The sequence below is a fragment of the Anopheles maculipalpis genome, chromosome 2RL, assembly GCF_943734695.1.
Source record: "Anopheles maculipalpis chromosome 2RL, idAnoMacuDA_375_x, whole genome shotgun sequence".
NCBI classification, from domain to species: domain Eukaryota; kingdom Metazoa; phylum Arthropoda; class Insecta; order Diptera; family Culicidae; genus Anopheles; species Anopheles maculipalpis.
Window position 1 is genome coordinate 75,590,759 of NC_064871.1, and position 20,986 is coordinate 75,611,744.

General features: G+C 44.0%; 5 protein-coding genes across 5 annotated transcripts in view; 1 reads left to right on the plus strand and 4 right to left on the minus strand.

The window, feature by feature from the left end:
- Positions 1-20,986, plus strand: part of LOC126556078 (E3 ubiquitin-protein ligase ariadne-1) — a 157,895-nt gene that overhangs the window by 122,413 nt on the left and 14,496 nt on the right. The gene's annotated exons all lie outside the window — the stretch shown is intronic.
- LOC126567474 (meiotic recombination protein SPO11) lies at positions 1,094-3,164 on the minus strand. Its single transcript, XM_050223694.1, has 6 exons — positions 3,126-3,164; positions 2,834-3,049; positions 2,235-2,596; positions 1,679-2,156; positions 1,471-1,608; positions 1,094-1,402 (listed from the first exon to the last, which is right to left on the minus strand). The coding sequence occupies exons 1-6, from the start codon at positions 3,162-3,164 to the stop codon at positions 1,094-1,096; spliced, it is 1,542 nt and encodes a 513-aa protein (XP_050079651.1).
- Positions 7,710-9,679, minus strand: LOC126556027 (peroxidase-like). Its single transcript, XM_050211189.1, has 4 exons — positions 9,325-9,679; positions 8,535-9,261; positions 8,145-8,475; positions 7,710-8,084 (listed from the first exon to the last, which is right to left on the minus strand). The coding sequence occupies exons 1-4, from the start codon at positions 9,677-9,679 to the stop codon at positions 7,710-7,712; spliced, it is 1,788 nt and encodes a 595-aa protein (XP_050067146.1).
- On the minus strand, positions 10,743-12,691 carry LOC126556514 (peroxidase-like). The gene is made up of 4 exons (XM_050211777.1): positions 12,337-12,691; positions 11,555-12,281; positions 11,165-11,495; positions 10,743-11,096 (listed from the first exon to the last, which is right to left on the minus strand). The coding sequence occupies exons 1-4, from the start codon at positions 12,689-12,691 to the stop codon at positions 10,743-10,745; spliced, it is 1,767 nt and encodes a 588-aa protein (XP_050067734.1).
- On the minus strand, positions 15,815-16,552 carry LOC126556313 (larval/pupal cuticle protein H1C-like). The gene is made up of 2 exons (XM_050211558.1): positions 16,541-16,552; positions 15,815-16,465 (listed from the first exon to the last, which is right to left on the minus strand). Exons 1-2 carry the CDS (start codon positions 16,550-16,552, stop codon positions 15,815-15,817), a joined length of 663 nt encoding a protein of 220 aa, XP_050067515.1.

Sequence of the window (20,986 nt, forward strand, 5' to 3'; positions counted from 1 at the left end):
TGCTAAGCAAGCGGGGTAAGGGTAACGCAAAAGACGACAAAGAAAACAAAAATGATGGACAGTCTGTATTTTCACCATAATTTGATCAGTTTTATGCTTTTTCAAAAATACGCTTAAGGTATTGAGGATTGAGGAAAGAAATATGGAATTATGTATGTATGCATGTATGTTTATTTGTTTGCCTTAAGGCTTAACAAAAAACTCTTACAACTGGTCGTAGGGATCGGCGAGCTTCTAGCGACTGCAAACCAAGTAATCGGCAACTATCCTCATTACAAAGCACAGATCGGTGGACCAATCACCTGAGAATTTGTGTATTGCAAATCTGGTGAGGGACCGTTTAATTTGATCGATACAATCAACCTGGCGTTTGGGGACCAAATCACTAATCCATACTCCAACAGCGATCTTGTCAAGGCACAAAATATGGGTTTTAAGCATATATGGTCGTTAAAATCACGGGCTACACGCTTCACATCTCCGAGGGTTCTATGAGCACTGGACACTGGTCCATTTGGTGCATGAAGGTGAGACCGGTGTCTAGCCAAAGACCCAAATTCTTTACCACAGAAGCACGATTGACTGGAACACGGTTCATGGTATAGCCAAAAATTGGCGATCGGGAACGACAAATAGGAGGGGGCTCAGGACACTACTGTGGGGTACGCCTGTGCTCGAGGGGAATCGATCGGAGAAGAAACAATTAGTTTTGACACATTAACAGTCCGATTAGGGATTTTTTCTTTAGAAGAAGGAGACGGAGGACACGATCTAGGCGGATTTAAAATCGATATAGATGGTTTCAACTTGCGATGTCGTCTTGAGTCGGGGGATGTGGATCTATTCTGAATTGCATGGCAATACGGCGGAGAACCATCCATACTAAAATATAAATTAGTATGGAAATATAGTTGGTTTTATTATTTTGATTCATCTATGGGCAACCGATTTTGTTCTTTGCTCCCGGCAGATTTATTTTATATTGATTCTATTCGATAAATATTACCTTAGTCAATAGTCCCCATCTTCGGAATCCGGAAAGCCAACCCTATAATACTATCAGCAAAAAAAGATAGTCCAGATCCTCCTTCCTCTACAGTGGCATCGGTTTACTCTTCAAACATTCTTTGAATTTGCCCTTCAAATACACCGTTGTAATAAAGTCGGATGCAATATTGTAAAGACTTTCAATTTCCGCCTTGGTGGCGAGCTGACGGAGTAACAGCAGTTCCCGCTGAATGTGTCCCTCGGTGTAGGGGCGCTTAATCATCTGCTCTATTCGGTGTAGTTCACGTTCGCGCAATGGAACACCCTGCAGTCCTAGTAGCTCAATATCGGATGGAAACAATCCAATCCAGCGCATGGACGGTACGGCCAACGATCGTTGCTGGTGTACCATAGCCTGTGAGTTGAAAGGATGGTAAATTAAAAAAAAGCATGGATACTATTGATTGCGCTTATCATGCTTACCAACGATCCAAATTTGTAGACGCAAAATATCTCTATCCCGTGTGGATCCGCATCCATTAGGGCGTAAATGGGGGCTTTTGACCAATCGGCAATTTTTTTCAAAAGTAATCTTGTCGAAACGTCCGGATATCCTTTTGCCTGCAACGATAGAGTAAGTGGTGTTTTGAAACAAAAAGATCTAAAGAATAACTCAGGAATATTTCCCAACCGTTATAAGCAGCACCGTGTAAGGAAATTTGTCCAAAATTCCATCTTCAAGCAACCGCTTAAAGACAGTGTCTTTCTCAACGACCAGCACCAGCTTGGCGGCCAGTTGAATCTCTACCACACTGCCCACATCCAACGGTACCGCCGTACCCCACCGATTAATGCCACAGTCGATCGTTTGACCGTCGCTAAGCGTCAGCACCAGCGGTCCAGCAATCAATCCCTTCGAGGTGTTGAAAACATTCATCTCCCACGTATCGGCATCGAGCAGGGCACAGATGTCGTCCAGTGCGGCATACGTATAAGCGGGCGTTTGTGCCAGGTCCAGATGCAGATAGTAAAGCTCACGCTTTGTACAGCTTGTGCCGGTGGCAAGCAGCTGATAGATGGTTGCCAACAGTTTTACGATCAACTGTAGCCGGCGAGTATTGGCCGGCCTAATCGTTCTGCCTTCGTTTGTGGGATCGGTTGTCTGCAGGCTTTAAAAAAAAAAACGGTGCCAAAAGTATGAAAATGTTAAAATTGGGTGAGGTTACAACGGGATGTAGGACACTTACATTCCGTTCTCGATCGAGCATGTTTCCCATCGTGGTTTCCGTCGAATAGTTAGCGGGATGCCCTCATTAACACTGCGCTCGATTTGATGCAGCAGTTCCACAATTCGAGCCTGAATCTCCCGATGTTGGCCAGTAATGTCCACTTCTTCCGTGTGCGACAGAGCATCCTGATCTTGTGTTGGTTTCGTTTCCTCGTACCCGGAATCTTTCTCACTGGTGACGTGCAAATGTTGCGAGCTGTACTGTGTGTCTGTATTCCAATTTTCGTCCGCTTGAGCGCCACGGTCTACTGCCGTCCCGTTCAAGGTGTTAGTAGTGTCGCGACGCGGTGTGAAGCGGTCGGTGTTTTGTAGACTCTTACACTGTGTTTCGTGTTCAATAAAGTTTTCGCAAAGTATTGTAACATCTTGCCGTTGTTCCACCTCATTACAATGGTTTCGTTCAATTGGTTCGGAACAATTGGTTGTCTTTTCGTTTAAACAATTATCTGTCCGGATTGCTCGCTCAGATAATGGGTCATCAAACAAACGCTTGTTCGAAGCGATGTGTGTGTGGTGCTGTGCGAGAGCACCGGTAGCATCCGTTCTCCCTTCACGTACATTTTCGTCGCGTGTGGCTGTGTTGGTGCTATTCGTTTTACATTCGTCGTTAGTAGCTTCAGTAAAATCGTTAAACAAATCGACCGGATTTTTATCCCACGCAAAGGATTCGAACGATAAATTAACCGCCAAGTCTTCATCGGACGACAAGTCCATGAAGCTGGACGGTAAAAGCAAACTACCATTCGAGTCCGAGGCAAATAAGTCTTCTATACTCTGAAATAGTGAAATTAGTTAAAAGCATGCGGGACCTGATCGAGCGGTTGGGGGTTTGAAATGAAATGATCGTTACCTCACAATCGTTGAAAAAATCGGCACTGGTGCAAGACATCTCTGCATTCGAAATGTGGATGGAGCTAGCTGTAAATCTGAAAGGTAAGTGTTTATATTTATTTTCTATTTGTTGATACATTTTACGAAATAATTGCGATTATATATTTACACTTTAAAACCACGTCCATACTACTTACATTGCTATTTGCAATGGGCTCGAAACACACGCAAGTTATGTGTGGACTATTAAGCATTAACTGTATTTTTCACACGTTCCGAAACTGACTTTATGTGAAATGCTCTGACAATTGAAGAAAAATCGTAGCAACCGCCAAATGCTCTAGAGTCCACCATTTTTTAATTTTAAACGTAGCAACCGGTATGGAAGGTGAACAAACAAGCCTGGCAACTGTCAAATGGCTACAAGCACAAGCTTACTTTTTTTTGTATTAACCGAAATTTTGTGTTTTTTAATACCGTTCAAATAATCCAATGGTACAAAGCTTTGAAGGTGTGTCTAAAAAAAGTTTTGGTGTGTCCATAAAAAGTGCGATCGTTTCGTGTACCATCAATTGGATAAATTGTTGGAGCTATACGACGAAATGTCCGAAAAATAACAGGTAAGATCCAATTTAGGCTCTACAAATATTTTTTACTAGCCGTTTTGGTATCTTTTCCGTTCCATGTTATGCCCGAATGTATTATTGAAAATTTTGTTCTGATATTCTGTGATAGTTTCTCTTGATTTGGACCCGGTGATGTCGTATGAAAACGTGTGTCTCTCCAATTCTAGCTATTAGACCCAATAATACAAATCTAGCCGGTTAACACCTTGTTTAGAACTTAACTTTTCATAAATTTTTCGGAGGCCCAACACGTCCAAGTAGCGGGTCTGTATCTACGTCAAAATTGTAGCTCTGAGAGAAATAAAGAGAGAGAAGGAGAGAGAGAGAGAGAAGCCGGCAAGGCCCCCATGGTCGGCCAGATCAATGGCGGGCACCACCTCCGCCCATAGCCCATAGCAACCTTCACTGATTTGGAGATGGTAGCAACTGCATATAAAGTTGCTGACGCTTCTCGACGGGATAGCAAGACAAGAATTTTTGGCTGAAACAAAGCAAAATGAGGCGAAAAATTATGTGATTTTGCAGTTTTTTCTTCTGATCGGTATTTGATGAGAACCGATGCACTTAATTTGGATTGGTCGTTGATATAGCGCCTATATGAAGTCAGAGAAGTTGACAGTCTTCAATAGAGTTGAAAGTCCTTTGTGAATATGAGTAATTTATTATTTATTTATTTATTTATTTTCTTTATTTATTACACTTCACAATTTGTCTACCTAACGCTACACAAATTTTCTTAAAAAAACTAATTTAATCACTAAACGTTAAGGGAAAAGAGGTCAAGGGGAGGTAAGTAGACTAAAGGATTAGGAGTGAAGACGAGCACGGAAAGTGGCTGGGGAGAGGGAAAAGTCCAATAGGTCTAATTTAAATTAGACCTATTTTAGGCACAATTAGGCACAATTTGGCATTTTTAGGCAAATTAGATTGATAATTAAAGGCACGAAAAGCGCGCAGCAAAGGAACATTCGCACCTGCCGCTGGGCGCCATTTTGCAACGGTCAGGAGAAGACGAGGGCGCAGACGATAGATAGGAACTTAAAAATTGATGAAGGATAGTAAAAAAGGGTCGTCGAAGGAGACGAGGAGAAGGGAGGCGTTGAAGCCAGACTGGGCAAGGGGGCGTCGGGTCTCTAAAGGTAATAGACCCTGCAGCCGACAATGTGACGGATACGAAGGCACCTCCTCTGGGCCCGCACAACTCGAGACGCAGCTGTGAAGGTAGTAGGAGCCCTAATTACGGAGGCATACTCCAGCGTCCCCCGAGATCGCAGAGATCCGCAGCCAGCCGACGCAGCATTTCGAGAGTTTTAATAGCCCTAGGGACAACGTTCTCTAAGTGACTAGCGAACAGAGTCGACAAAAACACATTCACACAGTCAGAACGAGTTAATGGAGAGTCACAGAGGGATGTAATTGAACACGACGGGATTTAGCAAAGGGGAAAAGGATATAATTTGACATTTATTTGGACATAGAAGAAGACAGTTGGAAGAGCACCAAGAAGAGAAGGCGAGTTTTTGAAGAGACACGCAATCATGAAAAGTTGTGATAGGAAGGAAGATTTTGATATCATCGGCGTAACAGAAGAAGGAATCAGGAGAGAGGACAGTATTCAGGTCGTTGACAAAAAGGACTAACAGTAATGCTAAAGTTATCTAAAGAAAATGTATCCCAAATTCCATAACCATGAAAAAGATACCTTAAATGAGTCCATGGGTTTTTTTTTGTTGTTGCAAGATGATGTCCTTGAAGCAGCACTTCGCATTGTTTTTTTGATGGCAAGTCTTCAAGAACTGAAGGCGAAAGTTAGTTTTTCGAAAGTTAGTCGCTTATCATGTAATGTACTTATCAAATTTTCACAGTCGAAAACTTTATTTTCTCATGACTACTGCTGCTTGTAGTTCTCCGACAATAGTTTTTGGGATGATGATGATGGTCCTACCTCCACTCCTGCATAGGATCAAGAAGGACGAAACTATTGATATATATGTGTGTAAAAGTCAATTGGCCCGGTTACAGGGCTAGGCAACATAACTCCGGCTACGCAACAGAACTCCAGGGTATATATTAACACTTCGGGAAACGCTACGAGCATACTCCATCCTTCATGCAAGGTGCCTGTGGATTCCCCCTACCGCATGGCCCATGCATTTGCTTACAGTTTCGTGAAGCTCTTCGTTTGCAGAATCTGGAATTTCAGGAATCCGCCGACCGTAGTTTGTCTGCATCACCGAGGATCAACAAACAGTGAGCATTGGGAAGACTACGTTTTTGATACTCAAACACATGTATGCTTGTGATCTGAAGCTCAAGCACTCCCGCCGAAAGATTCTCCAGGATTGCCTTGAGTTTCAATCGAATAACACGTGAAGTGAAGATCTGGTCGATCGGAAGCTTGCAGACGCAGTAATAAAGACTCGTTCACTTCTTGCCACTCTGGGTTGCACGTTACCCTAATGAAGAGATCATGCTTACCTTGGTATCTGAGCTCGCATGAAACGATCTCCATTAGGAAACTATGGTGCAACGATAACACGTCTTCCTGATTGCTTCAACGTTTGGACAAACATTCATGAGAACCTGAAATTTTGAATTTGAAATATCTCGTGGCCCGTGGCCTATAGGCGCTGCTCCTCGATAAGTCTTCCGGAGCAATGAGGGAATAAGTTGTCTCCTCTTCGCGTGCATAAGCTGAAGGCGGCATATTCTCTAGGAGTGATTTAAAACGGTGAAGCAGTCATTCTCATGAACCTCGGCTTCAACTCCATCATCGCCGGCTGATATCTTACTTCTGCCTACGGATGCAGTAGATGATTTTGGACTCGTAAACACGGATGAGAATTCCGGTGCTACGGTTCTGCAGGACAATTTCACGCGACTGTCCTTGTTCGTTGCTGACAAAAATGCCACCGATCTCATCGGGAGTTAGATGATATTGCAGCCGATATGAGTATCACATGCTTTGGAGGGTAGCCACAATCACCCGATAAAGGGCACGTCGATCATTTCATTTCGTTGTTGCTTCGCACTCGAATCGTGGAAGTAGAACTGCGCATACATCGATGCATGCCCAGGAAGACGATCAAGCGCTCCAATCCGATGACACAGGACACTTTGGATAGATGTGTACGCCTCTCGTCCATCTGCTACAGTGCCTGCAGATGACGTACGCGGTCATTCGAAACGGGAACCGTTGATGTGGACGCATTTGTCACGTTTCGAGTGGATAGGGCCGCTATTGCTGGTCACGGGGGTCACGCTCCCCGTGACCGTTGGTGTCCGTTCCTGAGCGGTAATACCGGCAAACTCGACGTGAGACCGTCAGGCCCAACTAAAAAAATTAAAATTTTTTAACATTTTCAATTTTAAAAACCAACGTAAGGATCATAACATATCGTTGTAGATATCATGAAAACGTAGAAACTGCACATCCAAGTAGGGGCAAAGTCTACTCTTGTCCACGGCGTGGTACTTTCCCATACAATTTGTATGGAAAAAAATTTTACATCCAAGTAGGGGGAAAAACTACGCTTTACCCATTATAGCGATATTGCCTAGTTCCATTTTCTCGAATGGGTGTATGTCAGTTTTTTATCATGGTTGGTAGCGCATGGTCTAGAAATACTAGTTACTGTTAACTGTCTCTTTTGGAAACAGTAAGGCAGACAAGAGTACTTCCCGCAGTCATGGCTTAAGGCTGGAGTCACTGCTCAAGTGTGTAGTTTACACATCTTTTTACTGAAATTCCACGGAGGATTCTTCCTTGTTCCTTTTGTTAGGATGCAATGCTAAATAGCTTCGAAAATCATCCTTCATCATTAAGCAATCTCAATAATTGGGTGGAATTTGTTGCTGGCCCTAATCGGTAGTATAGTCGAAAAAATAATTTGCATTATTCTCATACTGCGATTTTTTTTAATCCATTGATACGTGTTTAGTTCGATACCCATATTTCAGAATTGTTCTCCAACCATTTACACAAACACTTTAAAATTTGGTGTTTGATACGAAGAGCATGCCCGAAGCTGATTCGTATTGGAGGGCAGCAGGAAAACGGCCGGCTGTATTTGTTTTACTTCAGGCTGATTGAACCGGAGCTGAATCGAGTTGGCGCATAAGATTTTTGCCATGCTAACTTTCCGAATTTCCGCCAACTGTACGGTGGATAAATGGTTTCCATTTTCGTAGAAAAAGCGATCCGCCTTCCTGGTGCGCAGGAACTGTTCGCGCAGAATGTTTTGCAGGACCAATCCCGTTTCCGTACCGTCAATCTTCTTTTCGAACGCCAATCCAACGGACAATTCAAGATCGTCCACGGATTTGTAGTAGATGCTTAGTTTCTCGATCGCCTGCAACACATTAAAGCTTAGAGATTGTATGGTTCGCCCGACCAAAGCGCAAGATCTTACCCCTGGTATAAGAAACCGGTTGTAATCTGCCCAGGAAGAGGCACGCTGCTGGAAGAAGTAGAACAAAAAGTCGTTGTATCCGGGCAGACCATGATCGCGACCGCGTTGAATGTCGATCGCTTTCAGATCCGTGCCGAACATGTTGTTGAACCGGAAGAGGAAGTGTTTGGTGGCAGGATCGAAACTGGCATCGTTCAGCCCCATCGGCTGGGTGGTGAGTCCACGAAGCAGACTAGGATATCGTTCAAACGTTTCTTCCAGAATGCTCGGGTTGTTAGTGTGATCGTTGATGTCAACTTTGGACATCGATCGTCGGCTTTCCTCATAGAGTCTGGTAGAAAAAGAAAGGTTGAATACTGTGATATTTCAAGTATGGAGATCGTTACCTACCTCAGAGTGCCCTGTATGGAGGAATGGAAAAATCGGAACGCAGCTGTTGTGTGAGAGTTAATCACGGATGGATCGGTGGAAAAGCTGTAGTCGTTCGTTGGACCTTTGGAAGCATAAATCAATTGATTCTGCAGCATAAAGCTTTGGCCCAAGAAGTTTGGCAGCCATTCGTAGTACACGATGTGCTGATACTGGGCAATGTTGATGCTTCGAGCACGTTGGAATATTTCCTCTGCTGATAAGTTGGTGTTGAGCGACTGAAGTAGTCTAGCGATGCGATTGTGTTCCCGTACGAATGTAATTTGAAGTATCGCCAAATGAGGACTTTGGTTCGCTCGTCCATCCCCAGTAAGATAGCATGCATCGTTCGGAGTTCTCAGTGTGCAGGTAGTACTCGCATTCGGATGTCTTGGTGGCCATGCCTGACCATCACGCTGTTCAACTTTCAAGAAACCCGAGTTGGGCTCTCGGAGCAGGGCGGCCTCTTGAGCAGAATTTCCGTACACGACTGACAGATCCAAGAAGGAAGTGACAGCATTGATCTGTTCCGCCCGGTTGCAATTAGAGGAATCTTCATCACAAGTGTTTAGAGTGCGGATCATTCCCAAGCACTCAATGCCACGTACAGAGAACACAGGATCATCGGGTGAGACGGGAATAGCGAGGCATCGTGGTCCTCGTGCGGGTTGTAAGCGACCGTTAGCGCAACATGGCAATTGATCTCGAACTGCAAACATCAAAGTTGATCATTAAGGAATTTCCGAAGACACACATCTACTCTGAACATTACCTCCACGCGTAAGAGCCATATCATGGGCTACAATCTGTCCGAACTGCATGTTAACCAGCGAGAACTCAGGACTGTTCTGCACACCCTCCTGGAAGACCTCAACGGACAGCACTCTAGGGTTGGGAAGATCACTACCGTCAGTTGCTACGGCGGGCCTTGATTTTCCATCACTATATTTGGCAGGAATCAGTCGTGTAAATTGTGTATTGGCAGCGCCCGATGAGGGATTTTGAAGATTGTTACACGAACCATCGAACGTTCGGTACGGGTTTTGAGGACATTGACCCAACACTTGTTGCCAGTTTGCTACGCACAGTAGAATAAACAGCACGATTGGAGCTGCGCGTGGCTCCATTGTTTGATTATATCACTACCACTCGCCCGACGGAGATGTACATGAACTGATTTTGTGTCGCTCTTATATACTTGCGAAAAATTAGACGTATGCCCCAAATGATCGATCCATGTGGTAAAGTTTGACATAAAGTAAGAAAAAGGCATGTTGTACAGGACCTTTGAAAAAAAATCTGAAGACAAACATTTAGTTAGTTTGTTCGGAGTGTTGTTTACTCTGGGATGCAAAGAAAGAGGACTTTTGCAAAGACATAAGTATGTATGAAATTATCCGGAGATTAATTACGAAAGCAGGTGTTAAATTTTAATTATTTCAGTGTTTTACTCATTAATTTACTTCCTCAACCATCAAACTCTATAAAAATAAATGTATTAAACTTATATAGCTTCAAACAGCGAAATGATGACAAAGCCTGTAATTCTATTTTAAAATTTTACCCTGAGATGTTACCTCACAAGTACTCAAAGAATCTTTTTGGAGCTCAGCAGAATTGGCGGTTTTTTTCAATAACCAGAATCTTTATTCAGCTGGGCAAACATTTCCTTATGTTGAAGCGAGTGCAGTTAAACAGCTGAAAACATATCGTAGTTTCTTTTTGTGAGATATAATTTCATTAGAGTTCTTGGCGAGTATCTAGAAAATTGGGATATTCATTTCTTGTTGGATTTGGACAACAACTTTTGATCACTACCCCTTCGATTCGACGTATTTTAAGAGACTCTAGTTGAATAGAAAGTCATCTGGAGTATTCCATCTAATAATTAGGAAAAGCAGTTTGGAATACTGATCGTCAGCTAGTCCTTAGTTCTCAGAGGTGATCGATTTGATGATAGGCTGATGCATCATTTTCGTTACTCCTACATTTGATCAACACAAACAACATTTTTTAGTATCTATTGACATGGTGTCGTTGAACAAACGTCGTTTTTCTAGGGTATCTGGGCAAATTTATTTACATCAAGTGTCTTGTAGCTATTATTTCACACGGTTTGGCAGCGATCTCAACTACGTCCGAAGGATATTTTTTCACGTCACAAGAGATGGTAAGTCACGCTCGAAACACTTATAAAAACTCTCGCAGATTTGGCGTTGGCAAGGAACTACACGCCGTCAGCTGATTAATGTTTGAGGGCAAGAGGAAAACGTCCGGCTGTATCCGTGCAACGCTGGATGTCGTATCGCACAGAATTCGTGCCATGTTTGCTTTACGAATTTCAACCAACTGTTTGGCAGTGAAGTGGTTTCCATTTTCGTAGAAAAACCGATCACCCTTCCGGGTGCGGCGGAACTGGTCGGCTAAAATGCACCGTGTCACCATGCCGGATTCAGTACCGTCAACCTTCTTCTCGAACGCCAATCCGACCGACAGGTCGAGATCATTCACCGACTTGTAGTACGTTGATAGTAACTCGATGGCCTGTGATGGCGAAAACAGATTCTGTATGAATAAAACAGAAGGCTGTGAAGGCTTGTCAAAGTACTTACTCCTGGCACTAGCAGCTGGTTGTAATCGGACCACGATGCAGCACGCTGATTAAAGCACAAAAACACAAAATCATTGTATGATCCTAAGCCATGATCGCGACCACGTTGGATGTCAATCGATTTCAAATCCGTGCCGAACATGTTGTTGAACCGGAAGAGGAAGTGTTTGGTGGCTGGATCGAGACTGGCATCGTTCAGCCCCATCGGCTGGGTGGTGAGTCCACGAAGAAGATTCGCATAGCGATCAGACGCTTCTTCCAGAATGTTGGGATTGTTGGTGTGATCATTGATGTCAACCTTGGACATCGATCGTCGGGTTTCCTCATAGAGTCTGGCATAAAAGAAGAGCAGGACATTAGTAGTTCTTTCTGCATGCTGGAACTTACTTACTTCAGGGTGCCCTGTATAGAGGAATGGAAAAATCGGAACGCGGCTGTGGTGTGTGAGTTAATAACTGCCGGATGGATAGTTTGTCCGTAGTCGTTCGTAGGACCCGCAGCTTGATAGAGCAACTGACGCTCAAGCATAAAACTGCGACCCAAAAAGATGGGAAGCCATTCGTCGAACACGATGTGCTGATACTGGGCAATATTAATTCGCCGAGCTTCTTGGAACAGTTTTTCGACGGTCCAAGTTGGATTCAGCGCTTGCAGTACTCTAGCGATACGATTATGTTCCCGTACGAACGTAATTTGAAGTATCGCCAAATGAGGACTTTGGTTCGCTCGTCCATCCCCAGTAAGATAGCATGCATCGTTCGGAGTTTTCAGCGTACAGGTAGTACTCGCATTCGGATGTCTTGGTGGCCATGCCTGACCATCACGCTGTTCAACTTTCAAGAAACCCGTGTTGGGCTCTCGGAGCAGGGCGGCCTCTTGAGCAGAATTTCCGTACACGACTGACAAATCCAGAAAATGGCTGACAGCATTGATTTGCTCAGCCCTAGTACAGCCATTGGGATCTTCATCACAAGTGGTTAGAGTGCGGATCATTCCCAAACACTCAATGCCACGCACGGAGAACACTGGATCCTCTGGCAAAACGGGAATAGCGAGGCATCGCGGACCTCGTGCGGGTTGTAAGCGGCCGTTAGCGCAACAAGGCAGTTGATCTCGAACTGCAAACATCAAAGTTGATCACTAAGGAATTTCATAAGACACACTCAACATTACCTCCACGCGTAAGAGCCATATCATGTGCTACAATCTGTCCGAACTGCATGTTAGCCAGTGTGAACTCAGGACTGTTCTGCACACCCTCCTGGAAGACCTCAACGGACAGCACTCTAGGGTTCGGCAGATCACTGCCATCCGTTGCTAAGGGAGGACTCGATTTTCCATCACTATACTTGGGATTGACTATGCGGACGAATGGTGTATTGGCAGCTCCCCAAGACGGATTCACAAGGTTGTTACACGAACCATCGAACGTTCGGTAGGGATTGCTGGGACACTGGCCTGAGATTTGCTGGAAGGTTAATCCCAGCAGTACGATCAGCACTACGCACAGTTTCTCGCGAGGCAACATTTTGCGGATTGGATTCTTCGGAGGGGTAGAAGCGTTTCATTTATACCAGAAATCTTACCATTTGTTTGCCAAATGTCTGCTATGAATTCACGAGCGAAATAAAAAAACAGTTTATTTCAGTGTTTCTCACCCCTACAAGTGTACAATACAGTGCAGAACAAAATAAGAGTTCGATCTAAATTATCCGTATTTTAATTTTGTATTACCTTTACAATAATTTGAATGCCTTTATTTGTTTTGGCAGTTCTTTATTGTCATATACTTTTAAAATATTTGTTTAAATTGCTCTTGGGCTAGCAAAAGGTAGCACTTTTTTGAGCCACTCTCTTCTGAAGCTTAAATGAGAAAGTATTAGTGAAATATTCTTCGCTTCCTTAAGTCCATATTTTGCCACAACTGCGATTGTTTGCATATTGGAGTGGAACAGGAGCTGGTATAGAACTGAGAATGGTGTTGTTTTGTCAGTATTACGAATCTTTACACAGGTGTTATAACTAAAGTGAATATTGAGGAAGATATATTTTGTATTGTAAGATGTTTGCATATGACGCACGTGTGACGCCTTATAGTGAAGTCAGGTTGTGTGCTCTGTTGGTTGTATTCAGTTGTATGATCTATGTATTATTCATAGTAATTTCAAATTTACTAAAGATGTTTTGCATAAAAATTTTTGTTTGCAAAGTATTGTCTCATCTCAGCATATTGAAGTATATTCGTCCACTTCGGATTAGTTATGTAGTTCTTATTCTTCTTCTTCTTGGCCTGCTCAGGATTGAAGACGTCGTGTCGACATGGCCAGGTCTCCAATCAGTTTTCAGGAAACTCGGGCTCCTCCATCCACGGCTGCATTCGGTCTCCGACAGGTTAGACTTCACTTGATCCAGCCAACGAGCTCGCTGTGCTCCTCTACGCCTCGTGCGAACCAGGTCGCTGACGAGAACCTCCTAGATGGGGCATGAGTCTGACATCCTCATCACGTGCCCAGCCAACGTATCCTTCCGGCTTTGACTACCGTCAGGATATCAGCACCGCCAAACAGCTGAGCTAGCTCGTGGTTCATTCTCCTTCGCCACAAACCGGTGAGATTCGAACAATTCCGATAGCATGCTCGAAACTCTCACCTTACACTGCACCTCGTCCATAGTAGCCTTTAGCAGCCGTACCAGCTTCCCAGGGAATTCGTACCGCTGCATGGTGTTCCATAGTTCGGTCCGATCTATGGTATCGTAGGCTGCCTTGAAGTCAATGAACAGGTGGTGCGTAGGGATCTGGTGCTCCCGGCATTTTTGGAGGATATGCCGTAGAGTGAAGATTTGGTCGGTTGTCGATTTGCCTCCAACCTTCTTTGCCTCGATTTGGTTGTCCATTTGCTTCCATCTGTTGATCACTTCTCGCTCGTCCGACAGTACAGGTCCTTCGTCGCTGCTGCACATAGCGATCATGGGAGTAAAATCGCCCTGTGCCGCATTCAACATCCTGTAGAAATTGCGATTTTCCCCCGACTGGGATAACTGCTGCATCAGTTGCTCATCCGACTCTTCAAAGCTACGCTTCTTGTCCTGGAAGAGCTGGATCTGCCGGTTGATGTCCCGACTTTCCAATCGTAGTCATTATTCCGTGGCGTGGGTCTGTATCTGATGGTTCGATTTGAAATTTCATGGATTCCTTTCGTTCCAACCCCTCGTCTCGTCGGAAGGCTACGTATCCTAGCTGATTAAAGTCCCGTCGAATGCCAGGACAGAAGGACAACCAGCCGCTCCTAACATGGAGAACAGTCGCTAGTTATCCCCCCCACCAGTTATCACGCCGACAATCGAAATCGCTTACTAGACTCTTCCCGATGCCACATAGTTGGATAATCAGTCCTCACTACGGGGGGACGGATCTGGATGGGGATTTGAACACCGGTCCGGCCTTTTGTAGGCCAGCAATACTGTCGCCTATACCACAGGGCCACCCCATATCATATAATATAAATTATTCTCATTCAAAATAATAAAAAAAATAAACCAGCTGTGGTTATGAGGATGCAGTTTTCCTCAAAAACTGGTGAATGACACCAGCTTCCTTTAGTCCCATCCTGTGATAAACATTTATGCATCTTTTTATTTGCACTAGGTTTGTCATCTGTTATTGTATTACATTGATGCTCTATGAGTATAACGATAAGTAAAATAATTTTTACCATCACGTTTTACTATTAAAATATGGCAATTGTTCACATTCGTACTTGCTAGTGTAAACATGGTTGCGTTATGAAGTCGGTGTTTCAGCTATAGTCTCATAGATGGCGCTAAACCGAGAAAGATCAGCTAAATACGGTTTTACATTCATTTTGCGTTCATTTGATTTCCTTCGGTATCAATATTTTTACGAACAATGAATGAGTTAAAATTGGGTAATTAATATAATTTATTTAATATCAATATAATTAACATAATTTTATTTTACAAAGGAACGGTTTGTTGATCAATGCAATAGCGGTGCCGGTCTTCACACGGCCGGACCGCATAACGATTCCTGTTCGGTCTGTCACCCCGAATGCAGGGCTAACTATCCATCAACGGCAGTGGCGGTTTTAGCCCTTCAGAGACCCTAAGGGGAATGGAAGCTTTGGGCCCCCACAGTAGAGGACCAAGCTGTTTGAAAGCCTTTGGCCGATTGGATATCTGGGGCCCTATCACTATCAAAATCAAACGTGTTGACCGCAGGGAAGGGAGAGGGGGCGAATTGCGCTTTGCTTAAACGGGGCCCCAGCACGAACATCAGGCTCCAAATGGTATTCCCTGCTACGAAGCTAGTACTGCGTACGGTGCCCAGGGAGAGTGGGGAGAACGTCGCCCATCTAAAGAGTTGTTTTATCCCATACAAATCACACAAATGTTGCAGCCTAGACACTTCCTAAATTTCGGCGAAGAATTATGTCATCGAAAGAGAAACTACGCTCAAAATTCTTTTTTAATGATGTTGTATTATTTTTGACACTGCAAAGCACCTCGGCAAGCCATACTTTCCAGTGCATATTTAAATACCAAACAATGGAACAGAGTGTAACAACAAAATCAATAAATAGGATCGGGATGGGATCATTGCATCAGCCTCGCATAACTAAGGCCACCCTTCTTACCAGGCGTAGTGAGCGTGAGCATCCTCGTAGGTGGTGTGCGCAACCTGGACGGCCGGCGAGTAGGTCAGCGTCTTGGTGGCGGTGGCAACCACTGGGGCAGCATGAGCGGCATAGGTCTGGACAGCCGGGGCGGCATAGGTGGTGTGGACAGCCGGGGCAGCATAGGTCTGGATGGCCGGGGCAGCATGGGTGTAGGTGGTCACAGCCGGGGCAGCATAGGCAACCTGCTTGGCGAGGACGGGCTGAGCATAGGCCAGCTTGGGCAGCTCGTTGGTGATGCGCGTGTCAGACTTGCGGACGCTCGAGAAAGCGGTATCGACAGCCTTGGAGTAGTGCGAGATAGTACCATCATGCGAGCGGATGGTGCTCTCGTGCGTAGCTCCAACGGCCGGGCTGGACACGATGGTCTTGGCGACCGGGGCGGCATACACCTGAGGAGCGGCGTACACCTGCGGGGCAGCGTACGAGATGGTCTTGGCGACCGGGGCAGCGTATGCCAGCTTGGCCGGGGCAGCCTGCGAGATGGTGCTGTAGCTCACCGACGATGCCGGCGAGTAGTGAGCCACCGGGGCGGCGTACTGGACGGCATGGCCAGCCTCCAGGTATCCAGCGCTAGCGACGGCCAGCGAGGCCAGGAAAACGACGAACTGCAATGGAACGAACCGTCAGGACAGGACTGTCAAACCTGGAACACCTGGATTGGTCCTCCTGCGAGCCCTTACCTTGAATGCCATTTTGCTGGTGTTGATGGTAGTGTTTGGATACTTGAAGAAGGTGTGTGTTGCTGCTGAAGACGCTTGGTGATCAATGATACAGTTTCGTACCGTGGCGCGATTATTTATACATCGCACCGCACCGGGAAGCAAAATCCGTGCGAACGCGATCGTGCGAGGACGACGAATTTGCTTCAAAAGATAACAGGTATGAAAAGCGAAATTAACGAAAAAAAAAAAAACAAGGGGAAAAAGGCAAGCGAAATGCATTGCAGATCATCGGCTACCATCGGCCACAGATACTTGCAGCCTGCATCAATCCTCCCAGCTCATTGTGGGTCGAATAAAATAAGAAGGTTAACACAAAAAAAAAGCAAACAACAACGTGTCCATCGCCCAATTATGCGTCATGAAAGTGACCACGGCCACCGTATGGCTGTGTGCGAAGTGAATGAAGCTATAGTCCCCCACCCCCTTTGCGGACCACGCCAATATGCGATCAGTGAAGCTGCTCGGTTGCATACGTTCTGAAAGCAGGGAGCGGAAGTGTGAGTGTGTAAGGTGAAGGTTGGCTGGAATATATGTCCACCCCGGTTTGCGTTAAGTGGGGATAGCTCGATGCCGATCTCGGCCATCCCGGCTCGGAAAGGGAAGGCAAAAATAAACCCAACCCGGTTTTCAAGGAAGGTTACCTTCGCCTTCACCAACTCTATGCCCTGTAGCCGTGCGTAATCGTGTTCTGGAAAAGGAAGAAATTTGGCATTTCGTATGGAGTTGTGTGCTTGGGGCTCGTACAGCGCGCAATAGGAGGCAACCATTGAGTGTTGGTTGAGATTGTCCATACGGCGGGTAGACAAATAAACAAAAATACAAATCAGTTACAATGATTGGGACCTCCAAAAACCACCCCAAAGAAACATACATGAGCACATAATCGGTCAAAAACAATTGAAAATAGAAATTGCAAACATACAATTGGCGATCGTTAATGGTGTCTGCATGATGAATGACTTCACCACAGGGTAAATTGGTAAATTAGTAATGCTTTTTTGGTGCTTTAATCTAGTGGCCAGTGGAGAAAGGACATTGATATGGTATTTTTGAGGTCTTCGCTGTGTTAATCGGTTTTGTTTTTGCTGTTTCTCCCGTTGATAAATACATCGATCACTAGACCACCTTTTAAAACAATGGAACCCCCGAAACCTTGACATTTAACATCATAATGAGTTCTGTGTGTTCTACATTCTGCCGGCGCAATATTACATTCTCTCACGCTCGTTAAAACGCTGCTGCTGCTGCTGTTACTTTCTGTCACTATCTTATCCCGTTCTTTTGCTGGCCGGATAATACGTTCCAGAGTTAATTAGCATCGGAATGGTTCCCTGCATTTATGTAACAGCATTGTTTGTTATCTGTTTCTTTTCACTTACGATTGATTTCAACGGGTTTTTTTTTTGTTGGTTGGGTCTTTCAATTGTGACATGACAGTATGTAGAAGGACAAATTAAAATTACATTTTGGTGTTTCTGTCACATTAATCATTGATTTGAATATTTTATTTTAATTTAATCACGCCACGCCGTTCGTCGAATGGCTTACAAGACTTGTTGATACCACGTAGTTGGATAGTCAGTTCTCACTACCGGAAAACAGTCCGAGTAGGATTTGGACCGCGGTCCTGCCGTGTGGAGACCGGAATCGTTGCCGTATCTACCACCAAAACGGCCCATTTACTTTCTATGTTGATTATTTTAATTGTAAAAGCAAATTAAAACAAAAACTTTTTATTAAATATTGATCTATGAAATTTAAATGATGTAACGGACACACTTGGAAATAAATTTAATTTTTTTTTTTCGTTTATTTGTAGAGGCTTTGAATCTTAGAGACTACATTCGCCTCTCTACCGATTTGCCCAGTCATTTTCAAAGTTCTCGATAGCAGTTTATTAGTGGCATCTTTTTGGGGAATAGAGATTATTTCTGTTTTAAGTATGTGTCTACGGAACTGTGGAGATAAATTTTTATTCAGTAGCTGAAACACTTTCAATAATTTATAAATGCTTCAGGTACTTCAGCTGGTGGAATGGTTGTGAAGGTTTGATTAAGAATAAAACGAGCATGGGAGCGACCCGAGAGGACAACCACTCGCCGCCAAAGCTCCTTACAAGTTAAGTAAGGGTTGACTTGAGTTACAAACTGATTTCAACTGTTCTTTTCTCTTTGCGGAGAGGCATAGCAATCAAAGATTCATTTTCACTATAAGCACGTTTGGTTTGATAAGTTCTCAGTGGTCTGTAGTTACGCAAGGTTAGACTCCTGCCAGCAGTTCAGGCACGTTCCGGTTCAGGATCTCTCCCGTTTGAATTTAAGTCAATAAATTACATTTTGCAATGTCACTGCTCCTAGCGAGGGTTTGTAAACCAGACAGTAAACAACGAGTATGATACAAGGAGATGGTGTGACATTAGGAAGCGATGTAAAACGCAGGACAATACGATTAATTTTAAAATGCCTTTTCGTTTCGTAGAAACGAACAACTTAGCAAGTAGTTCATCAACATATTACTTTTATTTGTTAAATTATGCTTTTGTCTTTCTTCTTCTCCTTCTTGGCTTAACAACCTGCTAGATCATGCTGACCATTGAATGGCTAACTAGACTTACCGAAACCACGTAGTTGGTTAGTCAGTCCTCACTACAGGAGGTGCGGTTCGTATGAGTTTTTAACTCCGGTATGAAAACAGCCGCCGATGTCGCCTACACGACCGGTTAAGATTCCAAAATATCATCTTTAGCGTTGTTTGGCAGTCCGCAGCTAGGAGTTATTGTTATAAATTACTCAAGAAAATCATTGCTGTAATGCCAGCAATCTAATGGGGTTTATGATTTGCTTCCAATATTACGGCTTAATGGATGGGATAGACTGTAAGTGGGATTCAAGTGGGAGTGGGATTGGATGGGATAGACTGTACAAATCGTTCAATTTATATCCTATTTTCAGGGTAGACAATTCCTTCTCCCTCAGTTTAAGTGCACCTTATCTCGGGAAAGCTCCGCGCTGAATGTTGTTGCTGTCAGGTATCGTTCTGTCCTCTCTAGTTCCAGGGGGTTAGCGCCTCTTTGAAGTATCGTACCGTGGAGAATGGCAACTGGCTCCCGAGATAAACCTCCTTTGTTGCAGATACTCTTTGGAGTTCGCCACACCATATCGTTGCCAGCATTTGGATTTTATGGCTGGCGGCCCCACCATCGGCAGAACGCCCGAGTCCGAAAGCCATTAGAACTTTGTGAAGATACAGTAGCATCTAACCTAGGAGGTCCTTAAGCCATTAAGAAACAGTGGAAACCGATTACGGCTCATTGTGCTATGGTCGAGCGAATAAAATAAATCAAGACATTATAGATACGAACAGCTGTTTTCATGATGAATCGGTTAGGATTTTTGATATTTGATCCATGTTTGATTAATTGATTATCTAAAATACCAATATTTAAGCGTTCATCGAAAAACACTAAATTCGATCCCCGTTTTTTTTAATCCTCAAGCTGGAAGAGCATTTTATATGGTCCTAAATGATGAGGTACATCATACTCAAAGAGCATAAAGATTAAAGACGTTAAGTTCAAAAATATGAGTGTCTAATGAATGTAACCTTTGCAGAACATTCTACGAATTCCTTTGAATTGGATTGTATTCAACATTGAAAGTTCACTGGCAATCAAGCAATTATGTAAGGTTTGAGATATCTGCAGGCCTTTGTGGGGATGATGATCACTTTAGATTCTAATCTTTATCTGTATTTGTACATGATAATTCTAGAAAAAGGAAATCTTTTTCTGATTTGGCGTTATCTAAATCCCGTCAACCTTGCACCTTTGACTTGCCAATCTTGAGTTCGCATCTTGAATTGAATTGCAACATGCGGATCATTATATTGCTTCGAAAATCACTGCAATCGAGTTTGATTGCACCCGCATAACAGACATAACTTAAATTTTTCCTTTTCCACACAGATAATTACAGGCCCCCTAAGGGTTTGGTCACAACAGCCACATCATGAGCGTTGTAAAATGTGCCTTATCATTAGCGTAAACCTTCGCGAAGTGAAAACGAAGGCCTCGAGAGCTAATAATTAATTGTTCTGCGAATGTCGTCACACTGTTGAAAGTACATCTTGGTTTCTCCTCTTGAAAATAGCTTCTAATCAGTTGCCTAGAATATGGAGGTTGTTAAGTAATATTTATCTGTCATCAAACGCATTCACGTAGAATGGAAAAACACCGTCTTCAACTTCAGTTCGTATTGGATTGTATTTCACACAAAAATGGTCACATTCGAGATGGCATCCTGGGCATGCTTCTACTGTTTAGAGCAAGCCGAATGTACACAGCATCGTTTGCAGAACAGAAAACAGAAACAATGCAGTTCCTAACTGGTGTTTTTTGTTGTTGTC

Coding starts and splice junctions, on each gene's coding strand:
- LOC126567474 (XM_050223694.1), bottom strand. CDS start 3,164: ATGTCTTGCACCAGTGCCGATTTTTTCAACGATTGTGAG. Junction 3,050..3,125: donor ATTTTTTCAACGATTGTGAG/GTAACGATCATT, acceptor TCACTATTTCAG/AGTATAGAAGACTTATTTGC. Junction 2,597..2,833: donor CAGCCACACGCGACGAAAAT/GTACGTGAAGGG, acceptor CACGAAACACAG/TGTAAGAGTCTACAAAACAC.
- LOC126556027 (XM_050211189.1), bottom strand. CDS start 9,679: ATGGAGCCACGCGCAGCTCCAATCGTGCTGTTTATTCTACTGTGCGTA. Junction 9,262..9,324: donor TATGGCTCTTACGCGTGGAG/GTAATGTTCAGA, acceptor TGATGTTTGCAG/TTCGAGATCAATTGCCATGT. Junction 8,085..8,144: donor ACCGGTTTCTTATACCAGGG/GTAAGATCTTGC, acceptor AATGTGTTGCAG/GCGATCGAGAAACTAAGCAT.
- LOC126556514 (XM_050211777.1), bottom strand. CDS start 12,691: ATGTTGCCTCGCGAGAAACTGTGCGTAGTGCTGATCGTACTGCTGGGA. Junction 12,282..12,336: donor TATGGCTCTTACGCGTGGAG/GTAATGTTGAGT, acceptor TGATGTTTGCAG/TTCGAGATCAACTGCCTTGT. Junction 11,097..11,164: donor ACCAGCTGCTAGTGCCAGGA/GTAAGTACTTTG, acceptor TCGCCATCACAG/GCCATCGAGTTACTATCAAC.